A 19787-nucleotide genomic window follows, 5' to 3' on the forward strand; every position below is an offset into this window, starting at 1 on the left:
TTCTTTAGGACTTATTGCCAAACTATTTTTTATGAACTCTTTACACAGGCAAACACCATAAAGCAAGTGGGAATTTACATCTGATATTCCTAGATGCACTCCTTTCAGAAGATATCTAATCTTTCACCAGAGAGTTTTTACAGATCTCAGTCCCTGCAGTTCCTGTTCCATTTAGAACCTATCAATAAAATCTCTTTGCATTATCATCTCAATGTGTTTTATGATCTGTAAGGATGAATTTCATAGAGCTTATTCCGTATTCAACATTTTACCTTATTTTGGGAAATACGGAGTTGCATGAAATATAGATTAATACTGTTTGGCTATCTTGGACTTGATCCCAGGTTCAACTGGTGAAAATGATGTATATTCCAATCTGTTCCTTGGTTGTTTTTGTTTAAAGAATTTGTATAGATTGAAATGCAGCTGCAAGTGTATTAGTGATTTTCTATTGCTTACTTGTCAAGATTTTTATTGTGTGGATGAAAAATAGCATTTCAAAACCTGGCAGCATATTGACAAAAACAGAAGAGCACTTTGTGTAATTCTCTTTTGAAAAACTACCTCTTTTAGAGACAGAAATTGCCTCAGCTACTTCCATTCATATGTATCTTGATCAATAGATTTATTGATAGCTTTTAGCCAAGATTTAATTCTTTTTTTCTCCTCAGTTCACCATGGTGCTCACTCTTCTGAATTAAGAAACTAGAATTAGGCTCCTATAAGCAAGACATACAATATGCAAGTGCTCTAGGTGTAAAAGGAGGCATTTGACCTTTTGTTGCTAATCTGTGACAGGTGCAGGCTATTTTCTTCCAAATGGTGTTAATTTTCATGTGCAAATCCACCCCCTGAAACCTGCATTCTATATATCCACCACAGGGGAATTGGTGGTCATCATGAGTACTGTAATGGACAGCTGAGAGGGATAATCACTGATATTTCAGCACATTTATGCTCGCGACTTGGTCGGGTTTAGTGCACTTCTGTTTTCACTGCTTATTAGGGAGGCTGAAGTTAGTTATTCATGGCCGGACAAAAAAAAAAAAAAAAAAAAGTGTCTGAGAAAGTTCATGTGCCGGGAACAGCACATTGTTACAAATTAGTTTCCTTTACCATTTCTGGCAAACTCATTACAAAGTAATCGCGCCCCGCGCTGAAGTGCACTTCCTCTGGGACCAATAACTGTAAATAAGCAGGGCTGCAAGCTGGCTGATAAGTTGTTGTTCTGAAGATAACGGTCCTTTTTAGCAGAGTGTTTGACCTTTTTCTTTATATTGCCTCAGGCTTGTCTAAGACCCTCAAGGTCTATTTTTCATCTTAAAAATTCTCTGTAGGCAAGCACAATGTGCGGTTTAAGGAGATTTTAGGATTGCTTAACATATCTATATTTTCTTTTCTAGCATTTTTATGATAATTGTTAGAATGTTTAGTAACTTTAGCTAGCATTTTCTTCAGCAGGTTTTCTTTCTTTGTGTAAAGTACACTTTTTATTGATGTAGGAAGCAATAACATTAATATTTTATGAGGACTAAGTGTGTGTTGCATGATTAATAAAATAGCATCATTCGGCTTTTTTCTGACTTTTAAAGAAACTTGAAACATGCTATTGACCCCTTTCACTATTCACATTTTAAGACCATTGCACTAAACATTACTCTATGAAGTAATTTAAGTAAATTTAAGTAAATATAATTAAGAATTTCAGCTTGAATGATTAAAGGAAAGTATGTCTCCTCTTTTCTCATTATGCTAAGAGTATTGAACAGAACTGTGACTGAAAATTGAGCGTGTCCTAAAGACAAACCCCAAGGCTAAGTGAAAGTCAGTTTATAGACACTTGGGAATTTGATTTGTTCACATCTTCCCATCAGTTTAAAAAGATCTATGCTAACATTTCTGTAAAGTAAAATAATAATAGAAAAAAATCCCCGCAACTAATTTCAGAATTCATATGAGAGAAAATTCAAAATGCTTTCCAAAATTCTGGCTACCCTTATAAATTACTTGTTTTCCTTTTAAGATATAGTAAGAAAGTAATTTGACATACAGATGTGCACCCAAATTATTAAAAAAAAGTTAAACAAGAATTGTCTTAGAATGCCAACCAGTTCAGATTTTATTGCTCATAATGTTATTGGGTTTTTTTTCCCCTTTCAGGTCACATTACTCAATCAGTTCATTAATCATACATGTACCTTAAATAGTATTAGTATCTTGTGTTTTATAATGTTAACCCTCAAAAATAGTGGTAATCACAAGATATGGAGTGATGAGGCTTTGGAGAATGCTGTCATACAGTTGTAGCATGACTGAAAACTGTTGGTAGGTACATTACACAAAATTGGTACTATGTGGCTTTATCTTACATTTGTCACAATTTCAGCACAGCAACTGTTGGCTGCAGGTACTGCAAAGTACATTGTATGCATTGTGGAATTACACAGAAATTCCTGGGGCACAGGAGGAACTTGCTGTCTATTCACTTATTAAATTGTTTTCTCTCTTGCTATATATTTAGCGAAAAGGCAAGAAAAAAATTATGGAATTAAAATTTATTTTAAAAAAATCGGTTTAGAGGTGGTTTGCACTTAAGAAAAAAAATTGTTTATTTTCAGTGTTAAAATGGCTTAATGTCTAAATGGAATGCTGTAAACAATGTTTTAATTCCTGTTCCATAGTTTCTAATGCATGCCACTGTGGGACCTGTGGTATTGGAATATAATTCTCATCCATTAGAATAAATGCATTTCCCATGATTACAGCACTCTGAAGGCAGGGCAAAAAGCTGTGCAGTTATTTTATGAGATTAACATTGGGAAGTTTAAATCCTTGCTTGGACACCAAGAAATGTTTTTCAGTGGCATTATCAGTTTTCTACAAAACGTCTCTTAAAGTGAGGAGGTGTTTTGTTCCTACAGTTCTTGGCTTCTTTGTACCAAAACTGCTGTCTTGTTTAATGACATTGCTATGTGGGCTGAAATTAGGCTGACAGATTGTGAGCAAAGGCTGTGATATTACAAACAATAGTCTATTGAGCACGAGGAACTTGTTGAATTAGTTACCGGAGGCATTAGTGCTCAGTCCAGCCTCTTTAGCATCTGGAAGACAGAGAAGAAATAGAGGGCTAATGAAATGTCCAAATGACACCAAACTGCAGAGGGCTGCAGGTGACAATGGCAGCTGATGGGTGCCTGGTAAGAGGCAAAAACTAATAATAAACCAATAAACTCACAAAAGGAAAAAATAGTGCATTAGGAGGGAAGGGAGTAGTCAAATCAAGAGAGAAAACCATGTTGGGGTTCCTGAGACTCAAGCACACAGATGATTACCTTTTAAGGGCTCTGCTGGATTTGAGATGGGTTTTCCAGAGCAGACTGGATGGCAGTAGCTTCAGCACACCAGCTCTTCACCATCCATGATTTTCCTGACATCAGTACAATACTCCAGTGCTAGTTTAGGGATCCTGAGGACCCTGTAAAACAGTTCTGAGTGGGTCATCTGTTCCGCATCCAGTTGAGGTTAGCTTGAAGTTGAAAAAGAAACTGAAATGTGCAAAAGGTCAAAATCAAGGTCTCATTTTGCTCTGTTTTAATTATTCACTTAATAATCTTTTAGTTTCTTATGCCTTGCAGTACAAGTTTTTAATGGTGTTTGAGCTTTAAGCATGAATTTAATTGCTTCTGTGTCCTTCTTTGGGAGTAATTCCATCAAAATTTGCACCTCTGCTCTGTGCTGCAGATAACTTAATCCATATCTGGAGTTGCTGGGATTGCTGGGAGGCATGTGTTTTAGTTTATTAGTTGACAAGATGGACCTAGCCCACCATCTGTGTTCATGCAGTCTGCTGCCTTAAACCTAGAGAATCTGCCAGGATCACATGCACAGCTCAGGCTGAAGTGAATTCCCACACCAAACTTTGTACAGAGAGATCTAAATCTGTGACCTGTAATGCAACTGGAATCTAAACTTCTGGGATCAATACCTTGGACTACCTAAATCCTGAAATATCCAAGAACTAATATTATCCCAGCTATGTAATTTATGCATGACATTTAATGAAAAATAAAGCAAAATAAAGTCACTTAATTAAAAATATTACAAGAGAATATCTTGGCTTTGCCATTCTTATTTACTTTGGATAATAATCTGTAGGAAATGGTAGTTGAGATTTGAGTTCAGTTGTCAATAAGGGATGGGTCTGACCCCTGTGGCAGAATATGCACTTAGATGTGTCAGGGACTTCAGCTGAAGCCAGGAGCTGTGGTGTGTTGGCTTTGCTCACCCAGTGCTCTCTCACCCCCACTCCTCACCAAGACAGAGGTGAAAATGGGGTGAAAAAGCTCCTGGGTGGAGGTGTGGACAGGGAGGGCACTCACCAATGGCCTGCACAGGCAAAACGCTCTGCTCTGGGGAGACTCATTTATTGCCAGTTTAAATAGGTTTTCATAGTTAAAATCAAAGAGAAATTAAACCAGTGCCTTCTCCCTGTTTCCCAGCATCATCTTCCCCACACAAGGAGCTGTGCAAGGGCTGAGGGCTAATCCTTCCTTGTTCCCTGCTTCACCCTGGGCCTTTTCCCTTCCCAGGGCTGCAGTCCTGTCAGGAGCACCTGCTCCAGCCTGGATAATTTGTGGGTCAGTGCTCCTCCAGGAGACACCAACCTGCTCCAGCCTGGGTCCCCTGTGGGTCAGTGCTCCTCCAGGAGACACCAGCCTGCTCCAGCCTGGGTCCCCTGTGGGTCAGTGCTTCTCCAGGGACATCAACCTGCTCCAGCCTGGGTCCTTTGTGGCCACTGCTCCTCCAGGAGACACCAGCCTGCTCCAGCCTGGGTCCTTTGTGGCCACTGCTCCTCTAGGAGACACCAACCTGCTCCAGCCTCTCCCCACAGGACACAGGGCTCTCTGTCCTGGCTTACGGAGCACCCGTGTCCCTGCTCCTCCTCGCTCCCTGGTTCTCCTCAGGCTCCCTGGTCCCTCTGCCTGTGCAGGATTTTGCCCATCGCTGGGCACATTTTCACACCTGGGCTGAGGAGCTGGGCTGTGCCATGGTGGGGCCGTTCTGGAGCCACCTGGGAGCGTCAGGAGCAGGCTGGAAGGGGCAGGGGCAGTGCAGCCAGGCCTGCAGCCCCACTGCCAGCACCACCATGACACCCACCATGGCAAGTGACATTATTTGGGTTCGGCAGAGGTATTCTGGCTTTGCAATAGAGCTGTTTTTTCAAATATTTCCAGAGTCGAGTGTCTCCTTGAGGCGGGCCCTCAGGAACAGATTGGGAGTGTGGAGCAGGTCTCTGCAGAGGGAAACAGTGGAGAGAATTTTCTTCTGAAAAGAAGGATGTGGGTAGGAAAGTAGAGGATAACATTAAAAATAGAGAAGATTATACATGTTCCATTAGTAAAGCCAGAAACAATTTAGGATAAGGTAGAAATCCTGGAACTATATTGATAAACAGAATTAAAAATGTCTTTTTCCTTCTTCTTTTCCAGCCCAGAGCAGCAGATCATCTGAATTTTGCTGCTCATGCTGGTATTGAGCAATGTGTTGCCAGAGAACAGTCCTATTGACTGCAGTGGGACTTGCTGAAGAGGGAATAATTTAGCTCAAATAACCTTATAAATGCACATTAGAACCCAACAGTATATTTCCAACCCAGAAAGATATATCTAACTGCCAAAATGTATTTGAAACCATAAACCTGGGTTTCCAGTGCTACTTTTTAAAAAGGAATATAATTTAGCATGTGAGCTAAAACATGGGCCTGTCTTACAAGATGAGATAGGTTTTGGATTGGATCAGGAAAATGTAAAGTCTTATTTTTGTAGTATATAAATGAAATGGACAGTCTAAACCCTGTCTCTAAAAATCTTGGCACACTTCAAAGGAAAAATGCCATTTTAGCAATTTAAAAGCACTTAGTGGGTTTTTCCAGTGCTGAACTTCATTTCTATCACTGGTTTGGTTGCATGCTGAATAATGCCATAGGGGACAATGTAGCTCTGACTATATTTAAAAATACTATTCCATGAAATTCACTGGGAACAAGCTGAAGCAAAATCTCATTTGTGTCTTTGGAAGGAGGTGATAGTGGCTGTAAATGGTGAAGGAAAAGGATTGAGATTATTTTTGAATCACAGAAGAGATGAAGGCTGGATCATCTGTGGGGATAGAGGGATGCTTAGAGCAACAGCCAGAGGGGCCAGGCAGAAATGTGGGTACTCTTTAATGTCACAGGGACTTGAACATGAGCAACAATTGGAAAGAAAGAAATCCTAACAGGTGGGAACAAAAAAAGATGTGCAGAGACACCATTAGAAAAGTGAAAAAATACAAAAGAAGAAACAATTAAAAGGATGTTAGGACACATAATTGGAATATTCAGATAAGAGGAGACAAAAGGTCAACATGATTGAATAATAAAAATCTCTCTTCTTTTTGGTGTATTCATATGCATGTAGCCCACTGCTGTGTTTTTTTGTTTTATGACCACAATGAAGCCTTTAAAAATAATTCTGAACTGTTGTAAGGCCTATTTTACTTGTCTATTTTAACCAATGGAGGTAGAAGTTTTAAAAACTTTTCTCAGTGTTGCTCCTGGAGAGTTGATCAGGCATTCATTAAAACACATCCTGTTTCACCTGTTCTTGTAGGGAATCTTGGCCGGGTGGACCATGTCACAGAGTTTGAGTATGACCTCTTCATTAGGCCAGACACCTGCAACCCACGCTTCCGAGTCTGGTTCAACTTCACTGTGGAAAACGTGAAGGAATCCCAGGTAAGTGATAATAAATTACATGGTTTGATAGCTTCAAAAATTGTTTACTCCAGTATATGTTTTCTTTAACAAAAAAGATGACACTCCGGCTTTGCAATTAAAAATTTCTTTAAAATGTCTCTTTGTTCTTTGACTTTTTTATAAACAAAAGCAGGTATCAGCAGGAGAGGGTATGACCATGTCTTTCAGCTATTCAAGACAGGAGGTAATTGCAAAGACAATATAATTTTTGCCAACTAACAGAACTGGTATTAATAGTGGCTGCCATGTATTTGTGCTTTTGCATTCTAACCAAATATGTGTGTTAATATAGGAAAAAGAAGTCCATCATAGCTGTTCAAATATTATCACTTAAGCTTTCATTTAATACCTGTAGAACAATGGGGTAGCTTTGCAAACAGGCATTTCCCTAGTGACTTGTAGCAGAGGAGTTGCTTGCCAACGTGTCCCTTGTGAAAGAGGAGGTTTAAATGTGAAGCAAATTGATAGGCAACTGTTTCACTTACTTTTAAATAATGTTTTTTGCAGTAAAGATGCCCCTTGAGAAAGAAAGTTCCTTGCTATATTTTTTCACTTACTAAAGATATATACTAATTTTCACATTGAAAAATAATAATAAAAAAATTTCATTTCACTTTTAACATGCACTTTGAATTTTGTTCTGGTGGTCTGACTTAGTTTATAGGAATCAGTCTGTCATTTTTACTTAATGGAAATAAAGACTATTTAGTAAGAGAAAAAAACTGCAGAAACTTGATTGTTGTATTCCTATGAGACTAATATCTTAATATCCAGCACTGTATCATTCCTGTTACAACTGGAAATCATGAAATTGTTTATCTATCGTCCTGGAGCCTGATACTTTATCAGACAGACCCTTTCCCCTGCTGTGCCTTACTCAACTATGATCAAATTATATAGTCATGAGATGAATGGGAATCTGTCTCAAGGAGGCAAAGAGATCGGGTAGAAAGATACAATATATATCTAGTGCTTACAGGATATTTGTTTTCATGGTTGTCTACATGAAAGAGAATGGTTCCACTATTAAGTTTGACTTGTGAGGTCTGTTTTTATAATGTGTGCTCCTATAATCTTTTTCTCATCTCTCCAATTTCCGTTAAAATGGGACCTGCTTGGACGTAATCTAGTCTGGAACCTTTTTTAGGTCTTTGTACTACAGGCCATGGGCAGCATTAGTCATTGCAGCTCAGCTATATTAAATGAAAGTTAGAAGTTGCTGCGTCAAACATACTGTGTAATGTAATTTATTTTCTGCATTTTGATTATTTTATGTTTTACTAAAAAAAAGTAACAAGGAAGCCCAGACTATTCAGAATTGCTTCAAAATGTTGCAGTAATACAGATACAGAGGAACTTTGATCACATTGTGTGTAAAAGTAGATATTTGAATAGCTCTCTATAAATCGTTACCTGGATAATATTGTATTTATTTTTGATATATCATATAAGTAATGCGTGAAGAAGGCACATCTATACATTTATATATATTAGGTCTGGTTTCAGCCTTTTGGATAAAGACTCACAAAGAGTAGCTGCTTTTGTTTTTTATATTACCTATTGGTGCAGTATTTTGTGTTATTAATCTACTGATAAATGAAAAGAAAGACCAATTAGACATTCCAGCTAATCTTACCATCCATTACAGGTTCTTTCCATTCTTCTGGTTTTAATTTTCTTAAGTCATGGAACTTCCATTTCATATGTCTCAAAACTGTTTTATAGACTCTTCTCACTTACAGTGTTGCTTGATTTTTAGCCTAAAGCTTTCCTTTATTTAATCCCACAATTCCCAGTAGCAATTCTGCTTAGTAATAACTCCTCTTGGTACAAATCAATCCTCATCATCCCTGACTAACATTTATATTTCTGTGAATTATAACATTCCTCATCATTTGTGTGTCAACCTAGCTATCATGTTTGGTTCTTTCAGCCCTATATCCAATAGACCACTTTACCTTTTAAGTAATTTTCTGCCTTGTGGCCTTTGGACTTCCATCATAAGTGAATCAGTCCTTTGATAATTAGCCCAGTTTCCCAAGGAAGTAAAGCTTATATGATCACACTGTCTACTTGCTAGCCTAGGTATTTGTATGGCTGCTGATCCCTGTCGTCTCTTTTCTCCTTCAATAGCTTCTTAACTCTTGTCCAGTTTCAGCACCACTGGACAGGAATTCCTGTAAGTTTTGGGAAAACAGGCTGCCAGATGGGCAAGAGACCCATTAGTGTTCCCACTGGCAGACAGGCTATAGTATGAGATCATTTCTTATTAAACATCAGAGAATCCACAGAGGAGATGAATAGGAGAAAGTACTCATTGGAATTTGCATTTTTAAGATACCAGAGAATCCAACCATGAAATCCAAACCCATAGCATTTAGTAATTTTGCTTCTTGCAGATCTTCTTGTTTTTATTATTATTATTCTTCCTCTTCCAGTTCCTTCAGTGTTTTCTTTATAGTGTGGAACTAAAATTTAATGGATAATTCTGAGTATGCTAATCCCAATTTACAGAGAAGGGGCTCGAGTCCCTTTGCTCTGTTACTGCCTCACTGTAGACAGCTGGAAATTGCAGCAGCCTTTTGTTGCTGTATCACTATGGAAACTCAGGCCTAATTTGTTTTTCCCTATCATACAGAAGTCTTTTTTAGAGTGATTGCTTCCTTGCTCCTGTTACGTATGTCTGAGGTTACTGTTGTGCTTCGTAGGTAATAGAGCTAAGCTCTGTGCCATTCCTGTGACAGCCCTAATATTTCCAGAATTATTTTTAGAATTTTATTATAAACTTGGTTTATTTGATGTTCACTTCCTGATGTTGAAGTAGAACCAACAGACTTTTTTTTAAATTTGGAAGTTGGTAAATTAATTTCTTCCTCCTTTTGATTTGGACTTCTGCATCAGACATTTTTTTGTTATCAGTTTTATTTATGCTTTTTTTAACAATGAAAAAATATTTTTTAAAAAAAGCTAATGCCTTATATTTATGGGGGGAAATGAGCCATCATGGAAGATATTTGCAAGATGTAAAATTTGGTCTTTTGGTCTCCTTACATGGTTTTTGACTTGAGCTAAGTTGGTCTGAAAATATGTGAGCTATGATTATTTTTTGTTACTTGTTTGGTGAATTCAATTAACACCAATATTGGAAAAGAAAAAAAGAAACTGATATGCTATAGTAAGGATAACACATAGACTTCTATGATTTACACATATCCATGAAAGGGAGAGTGAAGGAAATAGGATTTGCTGTGGAACACATGGTCTCATGGGCAAAGCCTTCAATTTCTCTAATTATATACGTGTCACAGGCTGCTCTCTGTTCCTGATAATGCTCTTTACAGGGCAGGGTTTGCTTCCTATTCACTTCAGCCATGGCCCTTCAAACATCATCTACGATTTTGCTAAATTTCTTCTCTGCGCAGTCGGAAATTGGATGAACAAATTTCATCTCCCAATTGCATTTCAAGTATTTTAAATACACAGTGCTTCAGGTGCAAGATTACCTCTGAGCTAGAATGGCTTTAATGCTATTACTAGCAACAGTGATTCATTTGAGCTTTTTGGGAAAAAAAGAAATGTGTGTACGTGTGATAAATTATAAAAAATATGAGGGTATACTGATATTGGAGGATTTTACAGGTGAAAAGAATGATTATTGTTTTTGAGGGCCATAGCCAGAAATTCTTCTTTAGTGCTTAACACTCACTGTTCCAGATACTGTAACCACACTGGAATAAGATGATCTTTGTCCTAGAAAATTTACTTTTGAGCAATTTGAGAAGAGATAAGAGTTAAATACAAGAAAGGGATGAAAGGATTAAAATTATTTGAGGATTTTTGATTTAACACACAGCAGCCATATTATACCACTGAGTAATGCACATCTAGGCCTCATGACAAATTCTGTGTGTGTGTGTACCCTGAGGAGCTCTGCTGTCTGATGAATCATGTTGAGAAATGGTATTTTCACTGAGATTAAAAAAAGAATTTCCAACAGAAGGGGTTTCCTAATAGTGCCAAATTTTGTTCTGTAAGTGTTGATAAACACATTTGGAGTTCTTTATCAGAAAGGTACTGACAAAATATACTAAGAAGGATAGAGGAGAAGAATGGATATTTGGCAGCTAGGACATGATCATTACTTACAGTTAATAAATCAATCCAGATTGAGGTTAAAATCAAAGAACCAAATGTTATTTACTTCAAAGGCATTTCTTCTGTTACTTCAGTTGCTGTTGGACTGAAACTAGAATTTTGACTCATGAAGTTTTTTTGGGTTTTTTATATGTGAGTATGGACAAGAAAAAGGATAGCCTGTTCTTCAGAAATTTAAACAGGATTCCCAGGTAAGACATAGATTATCATAACTGGACATTATTATGAATGCATTGAACTGTCATTGTAGAATTATGTTTTTTTCGTCCTACAGTGTTTTGTAAAATATAAAAGGTTATAAGATCTCTGTTGTCTTTAATTGATTAGATATTCAGGAAATATTTATTATTGACAGTGTATTTTCTAATATGTTCAGGCCTCTTTTTACTGTCCTAAAACAACTCAATGATCCTTAGCAGACAACTGCTTCTTTAAGATGTTACAGCTGTGATTGTTTAAAGATATGAGTGATATGTGTATAGGGGGAGATTATGTCTCTCTTTATACCAACTGACACATTTTGGAGAAGCAGGGAGGAAAAGAAGAAAAGCAGGCATAATTTAAGGTACTCAACCTTTTTTCCTGACCTAAGAACTCATTATGTGCAGTTAATTCCTGCAGAAGCTGCATCCAAAGTAAGATGGAGTGAATATGACATCAAAAGCAGGCTAAAGTTAGAAACAGTCTACCTTTTTACTTTCTTCTTCTTAAGCAGACATGCTCTACTGTCATTTGGGGATTTAAGTTACTGGTATCAAGATGCTTTATAACATCTTATATTCTTTCCAGCTTCTCATTTGAGAAGACAGATATTTTCTTTACTGTGCATTAAAGGCTATAATGCATTTACCTAGCTTTGGAAAATGCATATGTAAAAGGACATGTTTTTATGAAAGAGTACAGATCTGAAATTTTGAAGTGAATACATTTGAAGTGAATGAATAAAGCATTTTTTTTGCAACAATTCCTAACCAACCTTAAACGCATAATTTCTTTAGTGTGTTTCATTGCCTATACCTTCTAAATAAATTAGGTACACATCACTCATTTATTAATAATTTACATTAATAATTTAATAATCCTCTTCCAGTCAACTCCTGTAATCTCTCTAAATAGCTGTTTATAATAATTTGCAAGGAGAATCACTAGATTATTTGAATATTTCCTGTTTAGGAAGCCCCTAGCTGTTACCCATCTTTATGTACTCTTATGTGAATTTTTAGCACCGTAGAAAGAGATGTCCAGCTCTTCCTGTAATTTTAGTATTTTAGTCACCATTTACAGGTAGGCAAAACCTGATCTTTTCCACATCCCAGTTTTGTTTTGTCATATGAATTTATTTTGTTTCTTTGGTTCTGATACTTTTCTTGAAAACCATCTATATTTAAGTGGTTAAATGGGTATCAGTAACCCAGCTGACACTACCAGCTCACATTCCCATTTTGACTTCAAGATGTAACTCTGAGTAACTGCTATAACTTTTCATTTCCTGCTTATCGTAGTGTTAGTATTGATTTAGTTAGAGCAGTATCAAATTTTTATTTGTTTCATATGTGAGTGAAGTTTTTCTCTTAGCTATCAAATACTGGATTTCAGTTCTTGTGGCTGAACTTGGTCAAGATTTAAACTTTGACGTGCATCTAAGGCTGCTGGGTTTGTCAGTCATTATCATTCATCATTATCATGTCATATCATATCATGATTTATTTTCCCTTGGAGAAGAGCAAATACTGCATAAAGGTTGAAGTTATAATCATTTTTCTAAGATTAAAAAGGAGGCAAGGATGTCTTCAAACATTTTCATCAGGAAAAATTAAGTAAAAAGATTGATCTGAATTAGAGAATGGTTTCAGTGAAAATTCTTTGGTGTTCACTAGCAAATATGACAACAGGTGAGCAAAATCAGTTATGTGTTTGTATCCTTTGGGATTCCTTTTGGAATTAAGAAGCAGCAAAAGTCTGTATTTTAAATTGGTTTTTGCTTAATCTGGTGGCATCCATGTGTATGACAATGTCGCACTGCATATCCTGCACTAGCCAAGCTCTTTACAGCTATATTTGTGTGCATATGTATATTTTAAATGTAAACATGTCCATAAATCTGTGTATATCTGCCAAGAAAACATGAGAGACTGAGGTGACTGCATTTGGATAATATCCTTTTAGTAACAGCTTTACTACAGGGTAAGCAGGTTATTTCTTTGAGTAGCAAATGCCCTTCAACTTGAAAAAAAAGGGAAAAAAAGATGGAGGCAGAATCATAATGCAAATTTTGTAAGACTTTGTGGTGTGTTAGCACCTGGTAATATGAGTCTGTTACTTTTTGTTAGGAGAGGGCTTGAATTATCTGAAATTTGTATTAAAAATTTAAATGGATTATTTAAAAGGAGCCTTTGTATTTTTAAAAGTACTTTTACTGATCCCTGTGTTAGAAAGTGGTACAATTTTATCATAAGTCAAAAGTGCATGAGGTTAGATGATACCTATAGCAGCTGAGGTAATAATTTACTTACTGAGGAAGCCATATGAAATGATAGTTAAATAAGAAACAAAGTGATGACATTTAAAATAGATTGCATGTGTGTCTCAACATTTTAAAAAATAAAAATCTATTTAACATACTGCAGTTTTGAAGAAAAATAATGTTACCATTTTGGAAACTTGTGCCTATATTGGTCATGTATAAAATTAGATTTATAAATGATGATTCTTCCAAGTTGGAATCCTTTCAAGTACGTATAATTTTATTTTGGATCAATAATTCAGTTGTGCTTGGACTAGATTGAGGGTGCATGTGAAACTTTGGTAAGTGCAATATAGTGTGCATGTCCATGAAATTATCCAAAGCTGTCATGACAGGTATCATTCTTTAAAAGTAATGAATGCAGGTAGGTTGGTAAGCAGGGGAAATAATCAGCATTACCAGAACAACATCTGTCCTGGTGAAATATTCACTCTTGGCAAGGCAGTGTTAAATTCATAAACTTTTTCTGTTCCAGGTGTCTGTAAGAACATTTCAGATTCCAGTGTTCAATAATTATTGCACAGGTACTGTACTCTTCAGATTTAACACTGCATTTTGCCTACAGGAAACTAATGGCCAGGTGTGTTTAATTTCCTATGATTGTGGCATCTGTCACTCAAAATGTCAAAAATACATTATAGATGTCATCAACAAAATCAGCACTGTTGTGATCTTGATGTTAGTGATGTGGCATGATTACTTTTATTCCAATTTAAAACCTGTTTGATTTCTGATTAAATACTCCCTTTTTTAGTTCCAGACTGAATTGTTTTCCATGCAAATTTGGTTTCATTTTCCTTTTATTACTGAAAAGTCTTTATATTAGAATGGAGAAGCATTCATTGAAGATGTGAAGATGAAATGTTTTCAACTTTCGAGCTTTTAGATTTTTTTTATCTCTTAAATTCAGAATAATTTTTAATTTTTTAAAATTCAGAATAATCTATCTCCCATTGACTTCCTAGGGAGCAAAGTTCCTACAATGTTAAATGCTGCAGAAAAATTCCATCCTAATCTCAATTAAATATTTTGTTCCTTTGCTATACTGCATATATATATAAGTATATGCTTAGTTTATGAAACTCTGGAGCTATCACACATTAAGATATGCACTTCCAATCTTTTTAGGGAGCAAGTGAAATTAAAATGTCATGAATTGTAGCTATTCTTCTTTTGGTTTGTTTGTTTTTCATGTTAATTGAGACTGGAAAATTGTATAGGTTACCTGAGATATTACATTATATATAGTTAAATTATTATGTTTCTTCTAGCACAATGTATTTCAATTTATCTATTGAAGAAGCTGTAAAAAACTCTGTAAAATGACTGTGCAATTTTTTATTGCTTTTGAGAAATTAAGGAAAACATTGTATTTTTATAGTGACTCAACATAGAGCTGCTGTATTTTATATAAAGAATGCAGAATAATCAGCTGACTGGTTCTGATGATTGACTACAGTTCCCCCAGTTTAGGATCTGACCTGTACACCCTGGATAGGAACATCTGCTGATAAACCACAGCTCAGGGTGGCTGTGGTAATTTTTGTGTGATTTGAGAAGCTCCATGGAAGCTTCTAATTTTCATAGTAGCACTACCATGATGAACTGTGGCTCATTACTGTAAACTGATGGCAGCTGTTAATGCTATTACAGGCAGAGACTTTTTATTTAAGGGAAACATTAGCCAGTAACTGGTAGGTTTCTGACACAGTATTACATAAGGCTTCCTGTTAGGAAGGAGAGCAATGAGAAATGGATTTGAACCCATTAGTATCAGAATTACGTGTCAAAAAGCTAGAGCAGAGTTCAATTTATTTCTGCAATAAAGTGTAAGCTAGAGATTGACTTGACAATTATTTTACCTTACATTGCTCTGGTTGTTCTGAGATGCCTATTCCAACATCAAATCATCTTGTTTGGACATCTTTTACAGAATAACATGATAGTCTAAATATGCATTATGTTATGTAGAACTAAGACTCGGCAGGTTTTTTTCAAGTAGAAATGAGTTTTTTATGACTCCTTTTACTAGAGCATGTATATACAGTGGCACACATTCAGCATAGATTTAAAACAACTGCATGTATTTTCTGCTAAATTTCGTGCGTGTTGTTGAATGGCGTTTACATTGTAATAGAAAGGATAATCTTTCTGAAGCTTTTAGTGGCTTGGTATAAGGAATACAAATAATCTGCCCTAAAATATTTTTTTTCTCTAAGCCAGTCACTGAGTAGAGTTGTGGCTCCTGTTTACCAGTCTTTTTTTCCCCTAATAATTTTCCAAGATAAGAGACAAAAAATTGGACAACCACTTCCTTATTATAATTTTCAACTTTGAGAAGAGCAGTGTTACCAAAATTTTTGCCCACTTAATATATGTATTGTCCTACTGAACACCAAAGTCCATGAATTCAGAGCCTTAACCTTGAACATTGTAACTGGAATGGCAGTTTTTCCTGTCTTGAACTGGTGGTCCTCTACAGAACACCTATTTAATTTTCTAGTTGTGTAGCATTATTTTTGGAGGGTGTTGTGTTCATTGGCCCTCTGAAAATTCTCATGAAGCTTCACAGAAGATGTTTGTTAAAACTGTAATAGAAGTAACATATTCCATCAATGTGCACATTCTCCTAGCAGGTTTTCCTTTCCCTTTGCATGGTTTTATGCAGGGCCATGCCATACTCAGGGAAGCAGAATTGCAGCTTTGCAGCTTGTTGTGTGTTCTGATCTTCTCTGAACTCTGTGGGCAAAACTAATCCCACAAGCAGAACACTACAGAGTCTTGTGGGGTCCAAGGCAGGCCATTTCCTGGCCCTGCAAATTTGACAGTGATGCTGAGTACCTCCAGTGTTAGGTTTAGAATCACCTCAATAGCCAGATTAAACTGAATATCCTTCCTGGAAGGCATGTGGAATGGCAATTCCATGGCTTTGGAATATCCAGGATGAAACTACAATAGCTGTACCTTGTGGGTTGTCTCTTCCCTATGGCTGCAAAAGGATTTCTTTGAACCAGAGGTTAATATAGCTACCTACCTAGGTCAGTTATTATTTTACATGGAGTTACATATATTTATTTTACTGATTTAAAGCCTGTTTGTTATAAAAATCAGCCTATGAAAAGAGATGGCATGTATGCAGGGAGATATTTTTTTTTCCAGGAATTTCTCATGCATAGATACAAATGAATTTTCTAAATGTAAATGTTTGGCTAGATTATTCTTCAGAGACACATATTGATTTCTGTTGTCACCCTTCAGTGAGATTTAGTGTAGGTTACTGGGAAATCCTTTCCAAGCACATACTGAAAAAAAAGTAAAATATGATTTCCTTGACAGTTAGTGAAAAGAGACAAAGTAGATGTTAACAAATTAACTGTGTTTATTCCATCCTCACCAGCTTAAGAGTCTTTCAGCTTCTAAAAAATCAGCTCGTTTGGTGCTTGGAGAATACGGCTCCATATTGCACTGGGCGAGCTTGGAAGCACATTTTGAAATTCATAGCTTAGCAAAAGGGAAGCTTTGCATTTCCTGATTTTCCTTTGCAGATCTAAATGTGGAGTTGTGGCTCTCTCGGCAGAGTGGGAAGTACTGTATAATTTTGCAGTTTAGGCTAGTCTATAATGCAAGTAGTATGAGTCTCATGGAAAACTATGTGTGATGGCCAAGCTTAATCCTAAAATGTTTCATTCAGTTTTCTAATAAACCTGAAATTCATAAATTTCTGTGTCTTACAGTGGGTTTGATAATTATGGATTATAATAATTTTATAGTTTGTGCTTACAAACCTGAATATTGTTCTACAAATACCTTTTCTACAAATACCTTTTCTTTTTTCTTTTCATTTCTTCTTTGTTAGAGAGTCAAAAATGCCTTCACAAATACCAGAGTGCAACCTATGAAGAATCTGTTTTTCTAACAATACAATTTTATGCCTATCTAAACAAGTTATTTTAAAACTTAGATAATATTTTAATGTCTTACAAGGACTGTTAGATATAAGTGTTGAACAGCTTGTTATGTTTCAGTCATAATAAACATCAAGTTCGCCTAAAAATTAACCAAAAATTTATTATTTCAACAGCTACAAAATCTGATCAATTTTTGCTTTCTTGGCATTGTGGTATTGTTAACCTCCATTAATTTGCTTTGTAAATGGTTTAAAAACTATTAGTGTCATGTCAGGTATAAAGTATGGTCAATAAATATTTGGTTTAAAAAATACATTTTAATATATAGGAGATGAGACTACAATGTTGCAGTAAATTGCTGTATTTTAATAAGATATAAATCATAATTTCTATGCTTGTTTTGTAGATAATAATAAATGTACAGAGTTGGATGGAAAACAGCTTCTGTTGTTTCAAGGGAACAGTGATGCTTGGGTTTTTATGTGATTAGTAGTGAAGCTACAAATATTAAAATTATACAATGATGTAGTTGTATTTTCTCAAAACATTTGGGAGAATTTTGAATTCAGAGGGCTTTTTTATGATCTCTCTCTGATGTACTTCAAAAAATAAAAGCAGAAAGAATTTTGGAAAAAAATTAATCTTTGTGGTAAAACTGGCTTTATAAAAAGCCAAACAAGCAGAGACATTTTAACATAATTTTCTCCTGACTTAAACAATCCTAATTTTATCACTTTGCCAAACTGTGTTCCTTTGCATGAAGTATGTGCAGGAGATACTTCTGAATTTGCATTTTCATTAGATTTAGCATTCAGCACCTAATGCCATAAATTTGTTTTTGAAACTCTTTAATTCCCCTGAGTGTTCCAACATATTGAATGCTATTTGCTTTGTATTATGTTGGCAGCAAATCTGCAGTGAAAATGCTGTCAATATATATTCATAGCTAACATTGTTAACTAAAAGCAATATTGTTTTTCTATTGTAAGCTGTCACAAATGTTTGGCACCCTGTTGTGTAAGCCAAAAAAATGTCAAAGAAAGAAAAGAATATTTATGAAGAAAAGTGCAGTGATAGTGTCAAGTTTTCTGTATTAAAATACATTTCTTGTTTGTACAGACCTTTACAATTTATGAAATTGTGTTTTGTAGTAATGTAAAGTTAGAATATTGTGAGAAGATGCAGGCTGTAACAGATATTAAATGAGAGGAATACAGTAAATGATACAGCCATTTTACTTTGTGTGTAATGCAATGCTTATCAAGCTGCAAAATGTATTCTACTATACCCAAAGATTATTTTATTAATAGATGTGCTATATATGTGTGGAAACTGAATGAAAAATATTTTGCATTTTTCCTGGTTTTGAAGATGAAGTGTATAATTAACAAAAACAAATGAAAAGATTTCAGAGTTCTCCTAGGGAGTATCCTTATCTTTGTGCAAGAAACACGGATTTTGTTTATTTAAATAGTGTATTCCTTTTCCCAATTATTCATTCTTTTCTAATGAAACTTATAATTTTTTGTATCTGCATGCTATTATAAGAATGTCTTAGAGTATTTTAGAGGACTTCTGGGGAAGAAATGAAAAAAGAAAAATTCTGCCTGCCATGCAAATACTCATGTTAATGCTAATACATAATAAAGCTAAAATAAGACAAGTGGCATGTTATGTGTTACTCTTGCAAGTGTTTTAACCCAGAGAACCTGAAACCTAAGCCATGTAAATGGTAACTTCTGCATAAGGCACTTGAGGCACAACCAAGTTCCCTGGCCACAGGCTGGGTTGCTCTGGAATCAGCAGAGTTCAGCTGGTGGCAGTGGAGAGTGTGAGAAAAATCAGTGTTTCAGCCCCACATGTGGCTCTCACTGAAGCACCAATGCTTCTGAAAGATAACACATTTCCAGTACCCTCCTCTTGCCAAGGTAACATTTTGCTATATTCACCTAGGTGAAAATATTAACCCATATATAGGGAAGTACTGGCAGCCCCAGGAATGTTGGCATTCATGACACTTTTTGTTATTCTCTAGAAAATTAGTTTTCTTACTGAATCATAATGTCTTGAATTTGAGAAACTTTTTTGATAAAACTTTCATAGATTTGGACATTGGTCAATTTAGTTTTAAAACCCCCAAACCTTAAATATTCTGATCTACTATTCAAGAGCAATAATTGGTGAATTTCTCTGAGCACTCTTTTTCATACATCAGTGTATTGGTGACACATAATTACATGTATCATCTTCTGTGGTGCTGGCCCATGGTGTGAATACATACTGCCTGATCATGCTACATGATGCCAATAATAAGTCCTTTTTTTCCTTGCAGCTGATTTCACCCCTCTACTTCAAAATAACCTCTGCTTTCTGTGCTGATATTTGCTCTGCTAGGGGAATACAG

General features: G+C 35.8%; 1 protein-coding gene across 2 annotated transcripts in view; it reads left to right on the plus strand.

The window, feature by feature from the left end:
• The window catches only part of LOC110469882 (BEN domain-containing protein 5), an 876525-nt gene that overhangs the window by 39920 nt on the left and 816818 nt on the right, over positions 1 to 19787 (plus strand). For both annotated transcript variants that reach the window (XM_077785357.1, XM_021529103.3), the window contains exon 3: positions 6651 to 6775. In XM_077785357.1, coding sequence (XP_077641483.1) covers positions 6651 to 6775 — 125 coding nt within the window. The remainder of the gene's footprint in view (positions 1 to 6650; positions 6776 to 19787) is intronic.

The sequence above is a fragment of the Lonchura striata genome, chromosome 9, assembly GCF_046129695.1.
Source record: "Lonchura striata isolate bLonStr1 chromosome 9, bLonStr1.mat, whole genome shotgun sequence".
NCBI lineage: Eukaryota > Metazoa > Chordata > Aves > Passeriformes > Estrildidae > Lonchura > Lonchura striata.